Source organism: Chelonoidis abingdonii, chromosome 19 (genome assembly GCF_003597395.2).
Source record: "Chelonoidis abingdonii isolate Lonesome George chromosome 19, CheloAbing_2.0, whole genome shotgun sequence".
NCBI lineage: Eukaryota > Metazoa > Chordata > Testudines > Testudinidae > Chelonoidis > Chelonoidis abingdonii.
In genome coordinates this window covers 8,465,385-8,490,385 of record NC_133787.1, presented here as the reverse complement: position 1 = coordinate 8,490,385, position 25,001 = coordinate 8,465,385, and the positions used below count along the sequence as shown (strand labels likewise).

At 40.1% G+C, this 25,001-nt stretch overlaps 1 protein-coding gene across 4 annotated transcripts in view; it reads right to left on the bottom strand.

Moving 5' to 3' along the window:
* Positions 1-10,576: 10,576 nt before the first annotated feature.
* CBFB (core-binding factor subunit beta) overlaps positions 10,577-25,001 on the bottom strand; it is a 64,847-nt gene continuing 50,422 nt past the window's right edge. For all 4 annotated transcript variants that reach the window (XM_032785769.2, XM_032785767.2, XM_032785768.2 and 1 more), the window contains one exon: positions 10,577-12,273. In XM_032785769.2, the coding sequence (XP_032641660.1) occupies positions 12,205-12,273 (69 nt within the window). In that variant the 3' untranslated portion in view covers positions 10,577-12,204. The remainder of the gene's footprint in view (positions 12,274-25,001) is intronic.

Here is a 25,001-nt window from a genome sequence, read left to right as displayed (position 1 = left end):
CCAACGCTCCACTGGCCACACTATAGCAACCTTTAAGCGTGGGCCCCATCCTGCCCAGCAAAAAAACTTCAGACCAGAACTTAAAGAGAAACTGCTGAGGCTTCAGCTTCATCTGCCGCAAATTTGACACCAATCAGCTCAGGATTGAAAGAGACTGTGAAATGGCTGGCAACTAGCACAAACCAGTTCTCTCTCCCTTAGTTTTCACACCTTCTGGCTGGAACAGGCTGATTGAACTAACCTCATTATATCTAGCTTGCTTGCATATATATATATACTTGCCCCTGGAAATTTCCACTGCATGCATCCAATGAAGTGGGTATTCACCCACGAAAGCTCATGTTCCAAAATGTCTGTTAGTCTATAAGGTGCCACAGGATTCTTTGCTGCTTTTACTTCTGCAATAATATTTGTATAAAATATGCCTTGTGAGGTACCATATGAAAGCTAATACCCCACTGGTTATTAATATCATTGCAAAGTGCATGTGTCAATGGTATATGTGATGTTAGGGATTCCCTCTGATGATGTCACTAGAACACGTTTAAGACCAGACAGCCTAGCCTAGGTAAAGGTGATAAACAGGCCTGTCCTAGACAAAGGAATGTGGGTTTACCTTAGTTGATATATTACCAGTAAAAAAATAAAATAAAATAAAAGCCACTGAGATGAACCAGTGAGGGTTAGCCTGAGCCTAAAACAATCAAGATGGCTCCTGTATCCCAGAGAGACACAGGAGACAGATTCCCCAGCAGGCCTTCCTAACGTATAAGACAAAGACATCCCTTTGGGGATATAAGGAACAGAGACTCTCCATCTTTATGGATAAACCAAGCCATTTGATCTCTGTGATGGGTCCTGGTCTGGCCAGCAATGGCTGGAAAGGAGACTAGGGGTGAGAGAAACCATCCTGAACAAAGATTTTAGATGAGTTTTTCCCCACTTTTATTGGCTTGTAACCATCACTACCTTTTTCTCTCACTTGGCATCATTTCGTCCAAGCTCCTCTGTTTGTAAACTTGTTGAGTGTTCCTTATAAATCATCAGGGCTGCGTAAGTTAAGCAAAGCGTGTGCTTCCAGAAAGCTGACAGCTTGGAGTGTGTCTCTGTAAAGGCAGCAAACCAAACCCTTTCTCTAGGAGGGTCCAGTGAGAGTGACTGGTCCCTGCAGTAGGATGATTTTGGGGTGAATCTGGGGCTGGAAGGATACTAAGGTCAGCCTGCAAGGAGTAATGGGGTCAGGCAAAGCCTGGGTGAAGCTTGTGGGCTGCTGGCAGGATGCTGGAGTCAGAGCTCTGGACCAAAGCTGCACAGCCACAAGACACCCAAGGTTACAAAACAGACAGTGACCGACCCCCATATTGGCCTGGATGAGCTCCGAAACATCACACCCCACCAACATCTGAATGTCATCTACATTGGGAGAGTCTCCTGCTGGCATGCAAGTGTTCCAGCCAGCAGCTCAACATGCTGCCCCAGCTTTACTAGTCTGATAAGAACAGATTTAAATGTTTATTAGAAAATATTAAAGAAAGGTGATACAAAGGGTTTGATGTGTCAGTCGTTGGTCATCGGGGGAAACATACAGAGCATGGGGGGACGCTGGCAACTGGTTACGGTTCAGCATATAGTACACATAGCCTGTAATGTCCCCAATGCGGGGTGTACGGTGGTTGGGGTCAAGATATAGTAGGGGGGCAGTGAGGGTACATCGCTCATAAACTACACCCATCACCTGTCTGTAAGAATTCCAGTTTGGGGTGTGTTGGCTGGTGTCTCCCTCTTGCGTGCACACCCCCCTCTGGATGATATTGCGTAAGCTAAATTAGATCTAGCAGGCCACTGATAACAAACAAGAAGCCAGAATTGTTTGATCATCTGGTGCGTAGTGTAATACCAAATAGGAAGCAAAAGGCATTAATTGACTTAGCTCCTCTGATAAATTTGAAATTGTAGTTAAATAATAATAATAAAAAGATGCTAAGTGATTGGTGCTGCTGTTTCTTGTGAGTAGTCCTGTTGAAACAGAAACACACACTCTGGCCTGCTTGCCTTCTCACCTATACTGGGTTTTACACCATTGTCACTCTATTGACTTCGAGTTACTCCAGTGTAGCTGAGTGCAGAATCAATATATTAGGGACCTTTAAGGATCCTATGTTGCACACAGGCAGAGTCTAACAATGAGTAACACATTTGTACAGATCTGTGCATCACAAGTGTTCTACAGACACTTCCCAGTAGATCTTATTTGACACACCACGAATAATTCAATCACTCTTATTCCAGCATCACTGTCTGTATCCGGTTGGAAAATGACACACACATCTAGGGGATGTGTCACATCAAGACAGACAGGTGATTGACATCTCCAAATACAGAATAAGAAAAAAAGGGGAATGGAGGTGGGGCGGGAGGAGGAGGAGAGAAAGAAACCCAGTGATGTGCATCAAGCTATGAATAAACTTTCCCATCCTCCTACCTGAGCTTCAGGGAGACAAGAATCAGCTGATGTTGCCAGGACTGTATGAAATATTTACTGAATATTGCACCTGTGAGTTACAATGATGAACCCAACTGAAAAAACCTAGAAATGCAAAAAACATGGTTTGCCAATTCTTTCCTACTTCTCTCCACTAACTCTTGACGTAAACTCCTAACTATCCCAGAGAAACTGCAGCTGCAAGATGCTGTCTTTCACGCATGAACATCCTCCAGTCATAAATAGAGTGCTCATTTAAAGGTTATCCACTGTCAATGCCAGAACCCAGCTTGCAAGTTCAGGCTTTAAATCTTCCCTCTCCTTTTTACTGGATGGCATCTTTAGACTAAAGAATATTTTAAAGAACTTCCAACAGCTGTGTAGAGTTTCTATTTTTCTGCTGCCTTTGCTTTTAATCAGTTTATTTTAAATCAGCCAGGTTGGCTGGAAGACAGCATAACCCAGACCTTATACCCAGATAGCCTCCCTCCACAAAGCCTGGCACAGCCAGGGAGTAACGCTGTGGGTCAAAAGACTGGCTATATTTAGGTGTCTAAATAACTGGCCTGAATTTCAAGAGTGGGAAACCCTCTAACATTAATAAGAGGGGCTGGGTGCTCAGCACTGTGGAACATCAGGCTCGTTGGGAATCTAAACACAAAGTTTCTTTTTTAAAATCTTTGCCCAATGGGGGAGAGGGATAGCTCAGTGGTTTGAGCATTGGCCTGCTAAACCCAGGCTTGTGAGTTCAATCCTTGAAGGGGCCATTTGGGGATTAGTCCTGCTTTGAGCAGGGGGTTGGACTAGATGATCTCCTGAGGTCCCTTCCAACCCTGATATTTTATGATCTATGATTGTTTATGGTTCTAGCTTGGAATGTGTCTGACCTTGGCTCAGTTCCCTGCTCACCACAGGATTCCTGTGTACCCTGAGGACTAATCCCTAACTGCGAAATGGGGATAATAATACATCCAACTCTGGGTGAGGAGCAGACATCAAAAATTGCAAGATGCTCAGATACTATGACAACAGAAACCTTGTAAGTACATAAGAGAATTTCTGTATAATTGTGGAGGCTAATATTGTCTGGCCTTAAACTTCCCTTTCAGCAGTACAACCCATTAATCACAACACTTCACAGTTCTTTGTCAGAGGATCTTAAAGCACTTACATCTACTAACAAATAAAAAGTTACAATAATCCTATGAAGGTTACACGATAGAGGTGCACTGCCCAGTGGGACATTTCCGGCAGGGCCGGCTCCAGGCCCCAGCACGCCAAGCGTGTGCTTGGGGTGGCATGCCGTGGGGGGCACTCTGCTGGTCGCCGGGAGGGTGGCAGGCAGGCAGCCTCGGCAGTATGCCTGCGGAGGGTCCGCTGGTCTCGCGGCTCTGGTGGACCTCTCGCAGGCGTGCCTGCGAAGGGTCCACTGGTCCCACGGCTTCGGTGGAGCCACGGGACCAGTGGACCTTCCACAGGTACACCTGCGGGAGGTCCACCGGAGCTGCGGGACCGGCGACCGGCAGAGCACCCCCATGGCATGCCACTGTGCTTGGGGCGGCGAAATGTCTAGAGCCGTCCCTGGTTTCCGGGGTGGAACACAGCTGCTGTTAGAGAGTGGTGGAAAAATTAGGACAGAAAGTGAAGATCATCATCTCCAACTGCAGATATGGGAAGTGTTTAGTAAGGAAAGATGACTTACCTAAGATTGGGGGAGTGGGGGTGCTGATGTTTACACCCCTCCTTATATGGAAAAACTAACCATCCTTCTATATACAAAATATATAAGAATGAGAATAGGTCATGCTGATGGGAGAGTGGCACTATATGTGAAAGAAAGCAGAGTAAAAAAAAAAAAAGTAAAAATCTTAAATGAATCAAACGATAGAAATTCCATGCTTGAATAAGAGTACAGCAGTAGGAATAGACTACTGACCACCTGACCAGGAGGACCAGGTGATTGTGAAATACTCGGAGATAAGAGAGGCTACAAAGGCAGAACACACAATAATAAAAGGGGATTTCAACTACCCTCCTATTGACTTAGTACATGTCACCTCAGGACAGGATGAAGAGATAACCATTCTAGACACCATTAGTGACTGCTTCTTGGAGCAGCTAGTCTTGCAACTCATCGAGGAAGAGGCAATTCCTGATTTAGTGCTAAGCAGCACACAGGAGCTCATCAAAGAGGTGAATATAACTGAACTACTTGGTAATAGCAACCATAATGTAAATTAAATTTAGCATTCTCATAAGGGGAAAAATATCAAAGAAACCCACAACAGTAGCATTTAACTTCAAAAAGGGGAACATCACAAAAATGAAGAAGCTCATAAATGGAAATTAAAAGGAACAGTCACAAAAGTGAAATGCCTGCAAACTGCACAGAGACTTTTAAAAAACATAACAGAGGTTCAAACTAACATATACCACTCAAATACATACACACACACACACACAGGAAGAGGACCAAAAAAATACCACCTTGGTTAACCAAGAGAATAAAAGAGGCAATTAGAGGCAAAAAGGCATCCTTTTAAATTTGCAAGTCAAATCCTAATGAGGCAAATACAAATGAGCAGAAACTCTGGTAAGTCAAGCATACTAGTATAAGAAGGAAATCCAGGAAAGAATTTGAAGAGTAACTAGCTAAAAACAAAAAAATAACAGCAGGGTTTTTTTTTTTTTTTTTTTTTTTTTTTTTTTTAAGTATATCAGAAGCACGAAGGCTGCCAGTCAGTGAGGCCAACAGACAATCAAGGTGCTAAAGGAGACCTCGAGGAAGAGAAGGCCACTGCAGAAAAGGTTAGGGTGACCAGATGTCCTGATTTTATAGGGACAGTCCCAATTTTTGGGGCTTTTTCTTATATAGGCACCTATTACCCCCCACCCCCGTCCCGATTTTTTACATTTGGTATCTGGTCACCCAAGAGAAGGTAAATTAATTTTTTGCATCATGTGAAGGAGATTCCCACAACTGAGCCATTCTTTTTTGGTGACAAATCTGAGGATTTGAGGTGTCAATAGAGAAGGTTTTGGAACAAACTGATAAATTAGACAGTATTAAGACACCAAGACTTATTCACCGAGGAATTCAGAAGGAACTCAAATATGAAATTGCAGCACTGCTAATTGTGGTATGTAACCTACTGCTTAAATCGGCCTCTGTACCAGATGACTGGAGGATAGCTAATGCAGTGCTGGTTTTTTTAAAAGGCTCCCCAGGTGATCCTGGCAATTACTGGCCACTAAGCTTCATTTCAGTACTAGGCAAATTGGTCAAAACTATGGTAAAGAAAAGAATGATCAGATATAGATGATCACAATATATTTGGAAGAGTCAATGTGGCTTTTGCTTCACTAATCTATTAGAATCCTTTCAGGGTGTCAACAAGCTTGCAGACAAGGGTGATCCAGTGGACATAGCATACTTGGATTTTCAAGGTCCTTCACCAAAGGCTCTTAAGCAAACTAAGCAGTCATAGGATAATAGGTAAGGTCCTCTCATGGATCAGTAACTGGTTAAAAGATAGGAATAAATGGTGTTTTCACAATGGAGAGAGACAAATTGCCAGACTCCTCTAAGAATCTATACTGGTACCTCTGCTGTTCATAAATAATCTGGAAAAGGGGGTGAACAGTGCGGTGGCAAAATCTGCGGATGACAAAGTTACTCAAGGATGACTGCAAAGAGTTACAAAGGGATCTCACAAAACTGGGTGACTGGTCAACAAAATGGCAGATGAAATTCAATGTTGATAAATGCAAATTAATGTGCACTAGAAAAAATAATCTCAACTACACAAAATAATGGGGTCTAAATTAGCCGTTAATTCTCCAGGAAGAGATCTTTTGGTCATGGTGGATAGTTCTCTGAAAACATCCACTCAGTGTACAGCAACTGTGAAAAAAGCAAACAGAACATTTGGAATCATTCGTAAGAAGATAGTTAATAAAACAGAAAAATATACTCACCTCTTGACTACTGAATGCAATTCTGGTCAGTCCATCTAAAAAAAAAAAGATATATTTGAATTGGGAAAGGTACAGAGAAGGGCAACAAGAATGATTAGGGGGATGGAACAGTTTCCATGAGAGATTAAAAAGAATAGGACTGTTCTGTTTAGAAAAGAGATGACTAAGGGGGGAGATGATAAATGTCTATAATATGAAGGTGTGGAGAATGTGAATAAGGAAGTGTTATTTACCCCTTCATGTGACACACGAACCAGCAATCACCCAATGAAATTAATAGGCAGCAGTTTAAACAGACACAAGGAAGTATTTCTTCACACAATGCACAGTCACCCTGCAGCACTTGTTGCCCGGCAATGTTGTGAAGGCCAAAAGTATAACTGGTGTGACAAAGTTCCTCCTCTACCTTGGTGGGTCCTGCACTTATTGGCAGATTTGCTCACCTCAGTGATCTTCCCCACAGTTTGGGTCAACTCCTCCTGTGTCTGATCAGGGTTGGAGGTTTGAGGGGAACCTGGGGCCCGCTCTCTACTCCGGTTCCAGCCCAGGGCCCTGTGGATTGCAGCTGTCTAAGTGCCTCCTGTAACTGCTGCATGACAGCTACACCTCCCTGGGCTACTTCCCCATGGCCTCCTCCAAACACCTTTTTTTATCTTCACCACGATCATCCTCTGGTGTCTCGATAACGCTTGTACTCTTAGTCCTCCAGCAGCACAGCTCTCACTTTCAGCTCCTGTGCTCTTGCTCCCAGCAACCTCACACGCACTTCCTCTCTCTGCGCTCCCCCTCCTACTGGAGGTGAGCTCCTTTTTAAACCCAGGTGCCCTGATTAGCCTGCCTTGATTGGCTGCAGGTGTTCTAATCAGCCTGTCTGCCTTAATTGGTTCTAGCAGGTTCCTGATTACTCTAGTGCAGCCCCTGCTCTGGTCACTCAGGGAACAGAAAACTACTCATCCAGTGATCAGTATATTAGCCCCCTACCAGACTTCTGTACCCCACTGGCCTGGGTCTGTCACACTGGGTATTATAACCCAGTGGAGGACAGGTCCATCAATCGCTATAAGTCAAGATGGTCAGAGATACAACTCCATGCTCTAGGTGCCAATAACTGCCAGAGCTGCGACTGGATAACAGGGATGGATCACTCATAATTGTCTTGTTCTGTTCATTCCCTATAAAGCAACTGGCACTGGCCAGCATCAGAGGCAGGATATTGGGCTAGAATGATGGACCACTGCTCTGAGCTAGTATGGCCATTACGTTCTGTTCTCTACACACCCTCAACCCCTAAAATAAATTGTTGGCATTAACCCAAATACAGCAGAACTACTTATCTCAAAAATAATTAATGATGTTTTGTACCACCCGCATAATTGCATAAAACTGCATTTTTCAATAACTTGAGTATTTTTTTTTTCTTTTGACCAATTGCGACAGATTGACAGTATCCTATAATAGCCCGGACAAACCTTATTGAGTTGAATATCTTTGGAGTCCATTATATTAGAAATGCGATTGCCTTTGTGTTATTCAGGAACTTTATGAATTTCCACTGGGAGAGTAAAGAAAAGAACAGCATCACAGTGACCAGGCAAATTCACACAGGTTGTAACATCTCTAGAGAAACATCACCTTCTGAAGCGGTCTGCCCATACTAGTTCAAACTCTATTCCCCAGGGACCAAGAGACAAAAAGATTTTTGGATGAATAGCCAGGTTTTAAACTGATCCAGCAAACAGACAGGATGTCTAGTCTAAGGGGGTCCCAATTTCAGGGAAAGGCTGGAAGGACAAATCACCACCCGGCCAATGATCTCTGGGAAGCTTATTAACAGGTTCTTTAATTATTGTTAATATATTTTCTATATAATCCTTTCTACCTTAATAAATCATGTTGCTTAGATAGAGAAATGTGGTAGAGTACAGCTGTTAGCAGTTACACCGTATACCATCTTTGAGGAGAGACATGAAGCAGGCCTATTTAGGCAGCCTATTTTTTGCTGGGAAAAGTCACAGTACAGTCAGGGAGCTGTGGAGCCTAGAAATACCCTGGGCAGTAGGGGGAGAGATGCCCATCTCCATCCAAGAGAGGCAATACCTGGAGAGGCCACAAGCCTGGGAGTGGGTTCTCTTGCTGACCAACAAAGGGGGAATACTAGGGCAATTACTCTGAACTACGATGATTTAGATGTTAGAACAGGGGTCGGCAACCTCTGGCACGTGGCTCACCAGGGTAAGCACGCTGGCGGGCTAGGCCAGTTTGTTTACCTGCCGCATCGGCAGGTTCGGCCGATTGTGGCTCCCACTGGCCACGGTTCACTGTCCCCAGCCAATAGGGGCTGCGGGAAGTGGCGTGGGGGAGGGAAGGGCTTCTGATTTTAATGCCAGCAGTTAGAATCCTTTCAGGGTGTCAACAGTTAAAAATAATAAAATTTGGTTCTGGTTGAACAGAATGTGAAAGTTCTGAAAAATTTTGTTCAGGCCAAAACATTGTTTTCACCGGGCTAGATTCACAAAATGCCAAGAAGAGAATGTCCTCGTATAAGCTTTTGCCCAGTGGTTAGCGCATTCACCTGGGATGTAGGAGACCCAGGCTCAATTCCCCCCTCTACCTGATGTGGGGAAGAGATTTGACACTGGGTCTCCCTTGCCCTAACCACCAGGTGGTGGGATAATTACAGTGTTGCCAACTCTAATGCTTTTGTCACAAGTCTCATGATAATTATTGTTTTCCTTAAAGCCCCAGTTCCTGAGGTCAAATGGATGTATGATGATTTCAGCCTTCATTTTTAAAGAAAAAGTAAGTTTCTAGTCCTCGTGGCTGCGGAGAAAGCTTCAAAATGTGACCCCAGTGTACCCTAAGGCTCAGACAGAAGGTAAATAAAAAAAGCCATCATGATTTTTGAACATTTGGGGTTGGCAATACTGACTACATAATCACTGGAGCTGGTGCAGGAACTTAGGTCTTACATCTCCCAGCTGAATGCCCCATGCACCAGGCTGCAGAGCCTCTCTCTCTCTCTGGCCTTTCAACTTCCAGATTCTCCTAGGGCACTGTACTATTTTTTAAAAAAAGGATCCTGCAAGCTGGAAGTTTATTTTATTTTATTTTTTTAAAAGCCACTGAATTTAGCAGTATGGATTAATGGTTCATACAAAAATATGCATGCAAACGATCTGTTATGTGTGCGCAGAGCTTTTTGCTGGATTGTAAATAAGTCTTTTTTTTAAAAAATGATTTGCCATTGTCTGAAGTTGGAGTACATATGGTTAAAGTAAATCTGGTGGCCAAACTACATGTAAAAAAACCCTTTCAAGAAAAGTAAGTCAAAATTTCAACCTTGACAGCGTCCCCTTACCATTATAGTAAGTACTTTGGGAATTTTAATATTTTTGGAATATCGATGGTAAAAGGGAATTTTAGAATTAGATGAAATGACCACTGGATGTCACTGATGCTTTTAAAATGGACAGTAAGTTTGGAAATGACAAATGACAGCAGTTTGGAAACAAAACCTGTTAGCGTCGATCACTAAAAGGGTCAGAAATAAAACTGACAGCCATTTGTTTTCACTACACAGAAGTTTATTATGAAAGTTAAACATACAACACAAAAGGTAGCAAAAGCAATCCTGTAGCTTAAGGCAACTCTTAAAGGAGATGAATTCAAGAAAGGATGATGCAACTTCTGTTTAAATTAGAAATTATGAAAAATATCAAATTGCATCAATAACTTAAAATGTACTTTAAAAAGTCTGCACTAACCAGCAGAGGGAAAGGGTTTCTGATCTTAATGCCAGCATTAAGATATAGTAAGCAGCACAATGCCAAATGATGATAGGGAAAGTTCAGTATTTACATTAAGATAGTAATGTTTATATCTGATAGTATAATTTCCTGTGTACTTATGGTTTGGAACCATGATCTGAAACCATTAGGAACATTATGTAAAATAAATCTTCATGCTATTCCATCGAAAATACAGAGGATGCAGAGAGGATCCAGGACTAGAATGATGGGTACCTTAAATATCACATTACAGAAGCTTTTCAGAAAAAAAAGCTTCTTCAGGGAAGAGGACAGAAAAAATAACATGAGCCACAAAGAATGTGAAACCTTATCTGTCAGATTAGTCAAATTTAAATTTATGTATCAGTATCAAAGTATTTCCATTTTATGATGTTGTCACAGCGGTTACAGGTAACTGTTTTAGCGAACTGTTAAATATTCATGGTATTAACATACAAGGAGTTCTGTTCACATTTCCATTATTTGTTCATAGTTTTGCAAGACCTTGCCATCAGTAAGGGTACCATATAAAAATAAACATTTAGTGATCCTAATCATACACAATTTCAGTTCATTTTCAAAATTAATCATGAAACCATAATTTTTCTTTAAAATAAGTGGTCTAGCTTCAGCATTTTAATATTAAAGATTTCAAATGACAAAAAATTAATTAAGCTATACAGAAAGCATCAGCTTCAAACACTGCCAAATGACACTGCTGTTTCCAGTTGTTTCTTTAAAGTAATGGATGTTGATGGAAAATTGGGAATAAGCCTGTTTACAAAAATTATTCATACAAATGAATCCATCCCAAATCTTACCCTGTTGGAAAATGCCACATATACTGTAAATTAGTTTTATAGGTAGACAATTTAATAAAAGAAAGTGTTCCACGGGCAGTATGAGGGATTCCACACACAATCCCAAACCTCTCCTTTCATCATTCAGCATAAATTTACAAAAAGCATAAGATATAAAATACACTTAAAGCAGGTATCTTAAACATGATTTTTAATACAATATCACTATTGCAGCTGATCACCTTTGTCCCCAGTTTAACATGCTGTCAAATCCAATTGTGAAGTTGCAATATCCCTTTCCAGAACTATTTAAAAAAATCCCTGAATAAAACAGAAGCCAGCCTGCAACTTCCTAGGAGTCTCAGTAGGTACTATATACAGGGCTATATTAACCACCCAAACTCATTTAGTACAAAATAGAAACTAGGTTAGATCCTGGGGCAGAATGCACTGACATCAAAAATATTTGTAAAACATTTTATTTAAAAAAAAATGGAACCAATGAATTGCTAGCAGTTAAAAGGATATTGCAACTTTAACAAACATACGTGCATGTTAGAGAGTTGATTGACAACTCTGTGCTACTGGGTTTAGCTTGTAAATAATGCAAAAAATGTCAGCAGTCTTTAAAATGTCTTGCAAATGTTGAAGATAAAGAAGAAAATGGCAAAAAAGACAAGAATGCGTATCTAAAATAGAGCAGGAGCACAATAATGACAACCAAAACTTCCAAAAGCCCATATAAAAAAATTAAGCTTGGAAAGCCTTGGCTTCCAGCAATTTACCAAAAACAAAAAAAATTGTAATCTGCAATGTCTTGACCTATTTTTAAGTGACAATTTTTTTTATTACAGTTGAGGAAAAATGGTTTATAGCTGCTTAAGTTTCCATTTCACTAAAATAGTGCCAACAAAAATAAGCTTGCATAGAAAAACAATCTCAAATTGCCACTGGCTACATGCTTACAATAGGAAATGCAGATATTGTAACAAACATAGTGCAAACCAAGGCAGTTCATGCTGGTTGTGACTGCCGCAAGTCAGGAAATAGACCATAGTAACCCAGTTATCACAGTTTCTGGTCTTTTATTTAATCTTTTGCCAAGTATAAGCAATGCATATGCACAGACCCATGGCATGTCTGCTGCAGCTGTTGATTAACGCAGTTTGAGGTCATCGCCACTTCCTAGGTTAGATCCAGGACTAGGGTCTTGTTGTCTTCTTGCCTGCATTAATAAATACATATTCAAGGTCAAAAGGTATGGTTTGGAAATATCAATTTAGCTGATTTTTTTAAATGCATTAATTACAAGCTTATGACCACAAATAATTCCACGACACAAAATTTACACTTCAAACTGTTAAGTAAATACTATAAATACAAAAATACCATCAATATCTCCTACTTAATCACCCACCTTTGTGCAAAAACCTGAGTAAAAGCAAGACTTCACACAATCCTTTGAAGGTCTGGCTCTGGTTTTCATGGACCAGCAGAGGAAGAGCACTCTAGGGTGGAAGACCTGAAAATGCTGCGTCACAAGTTCCTGATGTTCAAATCTAAGGGCTGTTAAATTACTACTTAATTTATTTCAACAGATGGGAAAGGTCAGAGGTAGCAGAATGGCTACTAAATATAGTACAGACTCCAACCATCTAAGGCTTTATAGATCAAATTCAACACCTTGCATTGTTCTTAGAAAGCTGCTAGAGGATAGGGAAGCCTACAGAGCATAGTTACAATAAACTTGAACCACATAGGCAAATGGCAGCATGCTGTCAAAAAATGAAGTGTCTAGATGTCTTCAAGTGCAGCCCTAGGGAAAGCACTTTACAATAATACAATCTGGAGGTAACTACGACATGGATAAGTATGATTAATTCTGCGTCCGAGGACAGACCTTTATGTAATCTCTTTGCACCCAAAAAATTGCACACCTCATTTTAAAAGGATGCAAACGTTTCTTTAATTGGAGGTGCAGATATCAACCGTGCTGTTTCCTGTAAATTCATCCCCTACCCACCAGTATCACCTCCCTCTTGCCTGACTTGAGCTTCTGCTGACCTTTTTATTCATGCCTTAACTGAGGCCAACTATTCAGAAAGCCAAGTGACTGCATTGTCTTGGTCAGACGATAATGCAGAGCTGAATGCCAGCCACAGAGTGGTGACCATGCAGCCCATCCTGTCTCACAATCTCCCCTATTACCCACATACAAAACATGAACCGAAGTGAGAATAGAAGCCTGCAAAAATGCTTGCTAAGGGCAATGAGAAACTGCTCATGACCAGCTTCTGGAATCTCTCTGACAGGAAGGAAAGAGAGTTACTGAAGCACAGTCTGTCCATTCCTGCTACATATCACGTGAAAAAAGTCTCCATAACCTCAGAATTAATACTATGGTCAAAGGCTGGTGACAGCTCCAGGAGACTCATCATGGATACATGACCTTTGTCTGTACCCCACATTTTCCATGACAAAAATCTAGATCCTCAGTATGGCACATCTACGTCTGCTGGGATTCTACCTTTAAACTGACAAGCTGCCTGGAGACTACAGTCAAATCATGACACGGATTTAGTCTTCACTCTCCCAGTATCCAAACGTAACATTTTGTTTAAAATCTGTAGTACATCCATCCACCTGTACACTAAGTTCTCCTTTACTTGGAATAACTACCATGAAACTATAGTATTTCAAATACTCTGTAAGAGCTTCATCCACTCAGAACCTGAAGTCAGTCAGGACAATACATCTCAGTGACTTCAATGCCAGGCCAGAGAAGAAAGCTGTTAACTGGAGCCTCAATCCTGCAAATACATACTTGCTTGACTTCATGCATAAGTAGTCCTAACCAAGTCAGCAGGACTATTCACATGTGTAAACTTAAACATGCGTAAGCATTTGCAGGACCTTAGATAAGACTTCTACAGTATAACACGGCAGCTTTACACACAACTATTAATCCCAAAGAAATCCTCTACTGAAATTTATTAATATGATGGATGTTAACTATAATTCTGTTTTGGAGTGAAGAACTTCCACACACACACACGAAATATAAATAAATCCATTAAAATTGTATCAGATTTTCTGCCACTTAAGTCAAGAGTAATAATACCAGAATTTGAGACAGAGATCCAGTAAAAACATCTAACAGTGCATGTGATGTATTTTCTTGTTCTATGACAGAAACAGGACACATTTTTAATGTCAATGCCTCTAAAAATGCAAGAAATGATTCTGTTTAACTCAAAGATTTAATCACAATACCAACTCCATCAGTATCAAGACTAACCAAAACAATTAGAGAAGAAGCTGTTCAGCTAAAATAAAATGTTACTTATCAACAAAATGAAAACACAGCAATATGGCAGGTCTGTCCTCTTGGTGGTGTGTCAAACTGTCTCTCTTGCCTGACTAGTTATGTTTTTATTTCCTTATTGTGCAAGCAGCAACAAGCTCAAGTGAAGAAATAAAACAGAATAATAGGATTCTGAAACGATGAAAAATATTTTATTTTCAGAGGTGTTTGCCTGCAGGTATAAAGGCCGACACTTTTTTTGATCTGTTGGTAGAGGAAATCCATTTAAGGCTGACAATGGTCAAACTGTTAATTTTGAAATCGTATATATTCTGGTGAGAACATTTTAGAAGTAAAAATAAATCCCCAGCCAAAAAACAACAAATCATTAACCTGCAGTTAGGGTTATAAATATAATCTAAGATGATAAACACCTTGAAGATGTTGTAGTTTTCATAAACACAAGTGTCCAAAAGAAATTTTTAAGTTGACAATTAAAAAATATAAATCTGAAAGTGAAGAATTAAGTTCTCTAACCTTAGTTCTCTTCTCCAGTATATCCCCACCCTGTCTACTCTCTTAATGACAAGTATCACAGCAAGTCTACATGTAAGCCCTGGAAATCTTACCAATTGTCCTGGAACACTGGTAGTTGAGGACAAATTAAATCCCATATATTTTAGTCCGCCGTGACTATATGGCCATTTTAATTCCTCATCCACCATGGATTTATGCAGCAAAGTATCCATAGCCTAAACACAACATTTTTAATGGCTGCTGCTACAAGGAGCTCATCTCCTGTGCCTAGTAAAGTGTTAAAAAGTTATGGTTTCTTTTCCATCTCAGCTGACATCACCATCATTCAGGCCTGGGAACTGGTAGGTTTTTTTTGACAGCTCCCTCTTCACCCATCCAGACCATATCCAAATCCTACCACTATTTGTTACTGAGCATCTCTACGATCTGTCCTTTCCCCCGACTCTATAGCCAGCTCTTTAGTTAAGTACCTCTCTAGATATTGTGTAGACAACCACTCCTCTCTGGACTCCCAAACTCACAAATTGACACCGTTCAGTACATACAAAATGCCATTCATAAACTCCTCTCTCTTGTGCAGTGACTTGATCATGTAACTCCCTTTTTTGGATGGGAAGCTAATAGAGGGATTCATGTTCTATCAAATTTAAACTTGTCAGATCACCTTCAAAGCTCTCTATAACTCTGCCCCTCCCAACTTATCCCACCTTATTAAGCTTCACATTGCCCTCTGCTCCTTCTGCTGTGCCAATGCTCTCAACCTCATCCACCCACCTGTTATCTCTCAGTCACTTCTGTGCCTTCTTCCATGCAGCTCCATATGCATGGTACAACTCGCTGAGTTTGGGACAGAAGACCCCTATTCCATCCACATTTAAATCCCCGTAAGGATATGTCTGTACTCACAGGCAGTGGGTCGCACAGGCTGGGGAGGCTTTCCCTCCCCAAACAGCCAGACGTTATCACGCATCCTGCTGTAACTGCTCCCTGAGGCAGCGTGCGGCTTGTCCTCTGGCTCCAGACCCCTAGTTCTCTGCTGGGGGTGGGGCCTTGCACTTTCCCATGCTCATGAGCTGGGAAGGCTGCGGCTGCTGGTCCCCCACTCCGAGGGCCATGCACCACCCACCCTCCCGGCACTCCTTTGGAGCTGGGGGGCTAGCTGTACTACTGGGCCAGTGGCATGGGTGGCTGGGGATGGGGGAAGACCCACTTGAGTGGAAGAGGCGGGATTGGGGGCTAGCCTCCCACAGCCAGCGGTTCACGTGCCGCCTATACCTGTACTGCAATTAGACACCCATAGCTGGCCCGCACCAGCTGACTTGATCCACGGGTCTCAGGCTGGAGGGCTGTTTAATTATTGTGTAGATGTTCAGCCCAAGCTCTGGGACCCTCCCAGTTTGCAGGGCTCCAGCCCAAGTCTGGATGTCTCTACCACAATTAAAACAACCCTGCAGCCCAAGCCGTTTTTAATTGCAATGTCGACATCCCTTAAAGACCCATTTCTGCCATGCTGCTTACAATGAATCAAGCAGACTTGTATATAATTTGCCTATTTCCCTTCCCATGCCTTGCTGCTTCTTCCTTGTGCTTAGACTGTGAGCGCCTCTAAGCAGAAACCATCCTTCATAACTGTCTGGAAACCACTCTGAGTGTAACGAATGGTACCACAAACAATAATAGTTTTTTCTTTGCATCTGAATAAAAAGTGACAGAGGCACCGGACAAATCTAGTTAAGAGTTTTTTTGTTCAAGATCTACATAAAATGATCATGTTTATTCCCTATAGGCTTTTCATTAGACTAATTCAGTTTAAACTAGTCTAAAAGGGTTTACTTTTGCCTCCAGTTCTGCTAATTTGAAGTCATGGAGGAAACATTACTGACTTCCTATTTAAGAGTGCCAAAGGCGTTACTTGACAAGATTGGAAGAACATATTACAAATGGTGCCTTTAACAACTATCAAAGCCTCTTTAAGCAGGATTTTTTCATTCCTTTCAGAGTGATATTCTAACAACATACCCCACAATTTTCTAATAGTACAAGAAAGTCTTTTTACTCAGCAAGCTCTTCTAAAAGGTGTTTTTCCTTGTTCAATATACAAAAAGATTTTTTTAAAGTTAGTTCTTATATTTTTCTGATGTCCAGGAAATGTTTCACAATTTTAAGTATTCTAATATCTTGATATATTTCTTTATTTTATATTTGTACAGTGCATAGCACAATCAGGTCTTGCTTCCAGGCACTACTGCAAATGCAAATAATATTGCAGACCATATTCTCAGCTGGTATAAATTAGCATAGCTTCCATGAAGTCAATGGAGCAACAAAGATTTACATGAGCTGAGGATCTGGCTCTTCACGTTTTTGTGGTTACAGTCTCACCATGTAAGGCCTCACTCCTCTTTGCTATAACGCTGGCATCAGTTATTTAAGTAATGATTAAGGCCCTACGTGAACTGCTTTATGATTGTCAAATAATTGCAGCTGAATTACAGATAAGAGAAGGAAAATTGCAGAAAAGTTATCATGGACCTTTATTATTGCAGTAATTTGGAAAATTTGTCCTCGCTGTCAGCTGCCCAGGATGGCCGATGGCCCCTGCTGTCAGCCACTTGGATGACAAAATTGCAGTGAATGCCTAATACTGCTGGATCCACAATATTGCAAATTAAGTAGATCCTTAGTAATGATCCAATTTACAAGTCAACACTCAATGCAGATATTGTAATTAAATGTGACTCCAGAACAGTAACTAAAAATTACATCATTATTGTACTTATTTGTTCCTTTTATTTCTTCTGAGTCATGCTTTCTAAATTTATTGACAGAGGAAGTTTCCCCAATATTACTGCAGTTAACCTACTTGTAGAATATGCAACCTGTTCTCTGCTAACTCCAAGTATTAACCTCAACTCCTAATCATTGACATATATGCTCACCTCCATTCTCTCCTAACCCCAGACTTTTTTTGCTCTCTCATTGCTTCCTCTCTCTTACTCTGAAACCATCAGCTCACCTGACTCCATTATCTCTACCTTCAGGTACAACGTTATCTCATTTTAAGAAAGAAAAACCAACCCCACCTCAACAGAATAGCCTCTTCTCCGTTTTCATCCTTTATTTATTTGCCAATTCTAATGGTCAAGTATTCCATCCCTTAATCTTGGGCTTTTGTGACACTGCATGCTCTCCTCCTCCACAAGCATACCTCAGAGCACTCAGTTCTCTCCCTCACACTGTCCTGGTCTTCCCATCTCCCACCTCAGCTAAACTGATGACTCTCAAATTTACTTCTTTAAATTCTTCCACTCTGTTCAGTCTTGCACCTCCAACTGTCTTTCTGACATGATTTGCTGGATATCCTATCATTAGCTCAAACTAACTGTGGCAAAAATTGAACTCTTTCCAGACTAAACCATCTACTCTCTCCTCCATCACTATTGTGAACTCCACCTTTTCACCCGTTATGGAAGCTTGTGATTTGTATTCAACTTCTTCCATGTTATCAGACTGTAGCTAAATTCTGTCCATTCTTCCTTCCACTACAATTACTCTAAAAATTAATTTTCTCTTTACTATTCCCACAAAAAACCTTTGTCCATTTGTGGTCATGTGATCTCTTTTGTAACTTCCTCTCTGGTCACACAGCATTTCATACCTTTCCATTCAGTATGGACTGTGACTGCTAAGATCTTACTTCTTCAATGTTCTGATAATATGACTGAGCTCTTAGATTCCTTCCAAAGGCTTCTTCTCATCATCATCTGCATCCAGGTTCCTCATCTTCACCTTCAAGGCTCTGTACAACTCAGCTCCTATCTACATCTCATTTACTCCACTTATCTACACTCCTTCCAAGCTCCCCACACAAGTCCCCTTTTATCACCTTTCCTCCATGTAGATCCTTATGCTTGGAAGTCCCTCCACAGCTGGTCCACCAAATTTGAGATCAAAATTTCATCTAGTAATTTGATGCATTTGTCTGTCCAAACATTACTGTCCGCTTTGGATTATAAGCTCTTTGGGACATGGACTGCTGGGTCTTCCTTTATTATACCATCTACACACTGGTGATACTCAGAGCAAGCTGTATTCCTTTCTGCCGGCCTCTTAGCTGAAAATTGACAACTCCAGTTCCCATCACTGTAATGTATACAAAGCCTGATTTTTCAGAAAGCTTTCTGTGTGCAGACAACTGAATTAAAAAAGGAAATAGTCTATTAGTCACACGCAGCACTAAAGCTTTTAAATGCTAGTGGGCATCTGTCCCATGCACTCAAGGAAGGCTTTTGTAAAATGCCTGCCTCCTTTAAATAACTACAGATAATTTAGAGACTTTGTTTAAATCAGTTTTTTTCTGCATTAATTCATTAACCTTTTTACAGTGTTAATGATAGTACAACCTGAATTATTCAATTAATGAGGCTGCAGTTCAATTTTCTTCCCACAAAAGGAGAATTGTGATGCATAATTATATCCTACTACAAAACATATTTTGTAATTTTGAAAAACTATCATTGAGACTAGCTAGCAAAAGGTTAACCTTATTTATTTTTTTGCTTAGATTATTGCTTCTAGTTTCAAGAGTCTCCCGCTGTTTGGAAAGAAGTGGAGTGCGATCTACATTTATGATTTTGCTGATTGTCTCAATGCAAAACCTTAGATAAATGTAGTTATTAAATTTACTTTCAGTGCATGTTTTCACATCTAATGGTAAAAACAGCAAAATCACTTGACAGCATACTTCTCCTTTAAAAAGTTTATTTTCATAAAAAAATAATTTCCACAATAATTTTGCTGTCAAATCTCAATGAAGACTCCAAAGCATATAGTTGCATTTATAATTTTCTTACAGGGCCTTTTCTTTTAAATTTATGAAAGTACCCACATGATTTATGACATCATAGCTAGTTGTAAGTTTTTGCACAAGCCACTGTGGAACTACCACCAGCTCTGCCCTTTCAAATAACGTGAAAGGAATGACAAATTATGCTCAAGTGTACTGAAAAGTATTCATTACAGTATCTTATTATCTTATTAGCAAATATTGACAGAGATGTAATTTTGTGTTTCAATGAGTGGGGAATTACACAGGCAATTCTGACAGTGCAATGACAGCTCAACCCAACCGAGTCATCCCCATTTATTTGTACTGACCTGTACATGTATAAATATATGAAACACGTACTTGTTCTATCAATCACCAGTCTGCCAAACCATGTAGGCCACTGTATATAATTAATACATACAAACAACAAGACAGTTCTTCAGATCCTAGGAATATGAAGGAACTATATATATTTATTTTTTATACTATACACACACACAAAATAAATTAAACACTTCCTCACTAAAACTTCGTCACTTCTTGGGTGCAGAGTAAAAACCAAGCAATGTGCAGATGGCAAGAACACTGCATAATACAGGGCAAAAGTATGGACATTTTTGGCCATAGCCATGGGCTAATCTACAACTTATGGGATTCTTTAGTATTCACACAAGATAGAACCTCAGTTTTCAGTAAGGCTGTATCTGGAAAATCTCCACACAGTATACTATCAGGAATTCAATTTATCCACCACAGAAACATAAAAAGCATAAGTCAACTTTGCCAGGTTTAAAACCTATGATTTGAAAAATGCTCTGTATTTTAAACCTGATGCTTCTACACCATTAAGCAATCCCCTATGGGACTGTTGTAATAATTAGCCATAAGATGCATATTTCAAAAACTAAAGAAAATACTACAAAGTCACACACACACAGAGATCTGTCATTAAATACTGTGCTATCTGCATTTTTAAACACTGAGGGAGACTCATTTAAACAAAAACTGCATCTGCCTTTTTCAATTTAGAAACAAAATATTTTTTCAATGAACCACACACCCAATTTGCAGGGAAAAAAAATCATCATCTTACTACTGCATACTCCACTTTTCAGTAGGATGCTGAAGTTAAATTTGAATGAGAGTATTTGAAAATCCTAGGTTTGATGCTCAGGGAATTGCTTAACAATCAGTAAAAATGTATTAGCAGAGTTTAGTACAGATGAATGACAGATGAAGGACAATTATTCAAAGTGATAAAATAGAAATTACCTTGGTAAAAACATTTGGTTATGAGAAGAGCTTGTATTTTACCAATTTGCTGACTTTGCAAAAATATAGACAGAACCCAGTGTACTGATGTTTCTTAAACCTAAAGTTTTATGATTAACAGTGACAGTTTCATTCTAAGTATCCTGAAATAGAACAGCTAATGCTGTGGAAACACAGGGATTTTCCCACACCCAAGAAACTTCACTCAACTCTCAGCACATGAAACCATGCAACTCTTTTGCAATATGGAAGGAATTATAACTGGCAACAAGCCATCTAAAATCTCTAAAGAAAGTAGGAGATGGTATGATGACTGAAAGAAATGCAGGAACCTATTTGGCAGAAGATATTTGAAATCCTCCTCATGACATGTTAGTCTAGACTGTTATTTATATTGAACTGGTCCAGACACTGCGAAAAAAAAAAAAGAGGGGGAGAGAAAGAGTAGAGAATGTACTATGATCAAGTCCTACAAAGAGAATTTAAAACAGAAATCATCATCATTGTTCTCAAAGATCAACAAAAGAAAGGGTGTTTGGAGTCAATTTTGCTGTATGCTCTTCTGCACACTCACTTTGGCAAACTATATCAGAACTTTACTCCAGTATACGCATAGATGGATAAAGGCTAGGTAGTAGGCTAGTATAGAATACATTCTGTCTGTTAATTTGTTACTTAAAAACAAAAGCTATGGATGACTCAAAAGCAACTACTCTTTAGTTAGATTGTAACCATCTTTTTGTTCTGTGGTTGTAGAATGTCTAATACAGCGGGGCCCTGGTCTGTACTTTGGGTTCCTAAGTGCTAGCACAATACAAATAATTTACAATCTAAACTGTACAAATAGCTAATCTATGTAACCATACATTATCGTTATTATCTTATCCTCCTCCTCACATTTCTTCTATTTGTAACACCTATTTATGTGGTCTTGTTTTAGGCCCCGATTCCGCAAGTAGCTCTGTGTGGGCACTGGGCTCATTGCAGGATTAGGGTCTTAGATTGTGAGCTCTGCAGGACAGAGACCATCAGATGTTAATATCTCTGATTATCACCCATAAATCCATGCAGAGAGAACCTTATATACACAAGCCTCCTGTCAATTTGGCACTGTCACCTCACTTCCACTTTGGAGCTTACAGAAACATCTCTATTGATTCAGAGATTCTTGGAGAAGGAGCCTGGAGAGGAGTATGAACAACTCTCCCTTTAGCCCACTGGAGTTGTCCCAGAAAAGACAATACAGCCCCAAGCTGCTGCCCCTCTCTAGAGATCCTGGGGGCAGCTATGGGTAAGGGGATCCAAAAGCATGTGGAAATCTTGCTGAGGGTTAGATTTGGGGGTGGCGGGGAGAAGGGAGAGGACTTCTATGAAGATGGCTCTGGCTTATCATGAACCATTGGGCACCAGCTAGGTTTAGGGGCAGAGAGATGACGACAACAACAGACTATCCCCCTTCTCCACACACAAAATGGAACTGCGTGCATGTGGGGCCAAGAGAAAGAGAATAATCTCAGAAGGAATTTTAGATGACACTGTCCATTCCCAGAGTCCTCCCTAGGTTCCTCTGGTTAAGGAGATGATCTGGCTAACACCTATTAAAGTACTAGCACAATTGGCTGAGAAAAAAAGTATGTGCAACAGCAAAGGACAATTTTAGAGTCCATAAGATCTTCCCTCAACAGCATTGCGTTTAGTAACTACAAACTACTTTGCTTATAATTTCCTTTCTTCTTAGCCAACAGCACAGAATTACTGGAAAATTGGTAGACGCTGTTCATTAGGTATTTCGCTGGTGCAGAGGAACCCCCTGGGTGGAATAAAGCTAGAACAACCTGCCCTAGTTCACTGTACTTTTCACATGGGCATGTCAGGGCTGTAGATCAGCAACGCTTTGGCTGCCAGAACAAACCTGTGGGCGTCATGACAGCTACCTATGAGTGCGGTCCAACTTGCACCGGAGGCTAAAGCAGTCCCTGGAAGGTCCCATGACTAGGTGTAGATAGATAAAATGTGTATAGAGGCACCATTACCTAAGTTTAAAGGTGAATGAAGACCAAATATTTGAAAGCTACATGTCACTCATTCAGCTATCAAGTCCAGAGTTGAAGACTCCTTGTTTGTACGCCTCGTTTGGCGCATGAGAGCACATCAGTAGCTGTCGGGAACAAAACTTCTTAGTGCGGATCTGTCGGTAATTAAGTTGGGACCTAACATTAAATAATAGCCTTAGAATATGCCACGTCAGTAAATCAGAAGTACGGTGTTATGGATCTGACATTTTGCTGCCATACACTCTGCCTTGTTTATTTATACAGTAAGCTCTTCAAGGCAGAGACCAGTTTATCTGTTTTGACAATGGAGGGCCCTGATAATGACTGAGCTTTTGGGTGCTTAAAACGAATATTAAATAATAATAATCATGGGTATGAATTTAGGCCAATTTTTCCAAAGTAGAAGCCTAAAGGTAGGCTCCTAAGTCCATATGTCGGAGGGTAAATAGGTAGCTTGATTCTCCAAAATGCTGAATGCCCACTGACTTCAATAGGAGTTACTGGGTTGAACACTTTGGAAACTTCAGTGGACCTTACCTTTAGGCTCCTATTTTGGAAAATCATGGCCATGGGTATCAATACTTTGATTGCTGACAAGAACATACAGTATTCATTTAAATGGAAATGAAGCTACACATGGTACACATTGATGACCAGCAACAACAAAAAAATTTATAGTTTTTTAGTTGGTTACAGTTATTAGATCACACGATATCCCTCAAATGTCTCCATATTTAAAGTATAAATTTCCCATGGAGAGATGAGGAAAGAAGAGACCAGAAAAATCTAAAACAAGGGAGGATGAATCAAGAAATGGTGACAGAAGTCTCTTTCACGGGCAGCTGTAATGTGATTCTTAATTGTATTTTGGCAGCTACATACTACTGGGATAAACAGATTAGATATGCTATATTCTTTGGCACCAAGTATCTGCATCTATTTATTAAATAATAAATGAAAAATCAAGCTACATTATGAACAATAAAAAACCTGAACAATGAATGGCAGTTAGTTGCTTTTAGGACTACCTACCTACTGACAAGCTTTTAAAATAATCATTGGGAACATAAAATTTAGCAGCTTTCTTGTCAAAGATTATATAAAGCACTTAACATCAACCTCCATCAAGATTCCATTCTGTTTCCTGTAAATGTTATTTTCTAAAGACAGTTTCCTTTACTAAAAACCCATGAACAGTTCAATTTCTAATAGATTAGCTGGATTTTGTGCTTAAGTGCTGAGTGTAAGAAAGATCTGAAACGGCACTACTGACTTCAAGCACAGACAATACAAGTGAGACTTTCCTTCTGGACATATGCCAAGCTCATCCAGAAGCTTCAATCATACTGCAGCTTATCATATATTGGTAATGAGTCTGGTCCAAATGACAAACTGGATCTTTCAAGTCTAACGGAATCCATCACCCTGATATAACTGACCTTTTGTTATTTTACTGTATTTAACCAATTTCAAACCCGATCGTAACTTTTAAAAAAATGTCTGAGATAAGATGTGAACGTAGTCAAACATTCCAATAATCATTTCGCCTTGTTACTGTTCTACAAGAGGTTCAAAACAGCTAATATTAGCCTATAAGTGCTACAAAGTGCATATATTAAAAAATCCCAACAATTTATGTTCTGTACACAATTAATGCTGAATATAGTACAGAGAAAATCAATTATGCAAATCAGGAAATACTGTAATATAAGCATCTTCTTTCAGTCAATGAAGGTTAGAAGGGGGCTGAGCAACGGAAAAATATTGACAAAGAGATCAATACTAATTATATATTTATAACAGCTATTCTAGCCTTTAAACAATACTTCCTCAAAAGAAAACATTTCAGATTTTATCCTATATCCATCAATATAAAATCTTAATTATTTTATATTATTATTTTATATTTAAAAACTTTTCTTTAAAGTTGCACTGCCCCAAAACTGACATTTCACTAC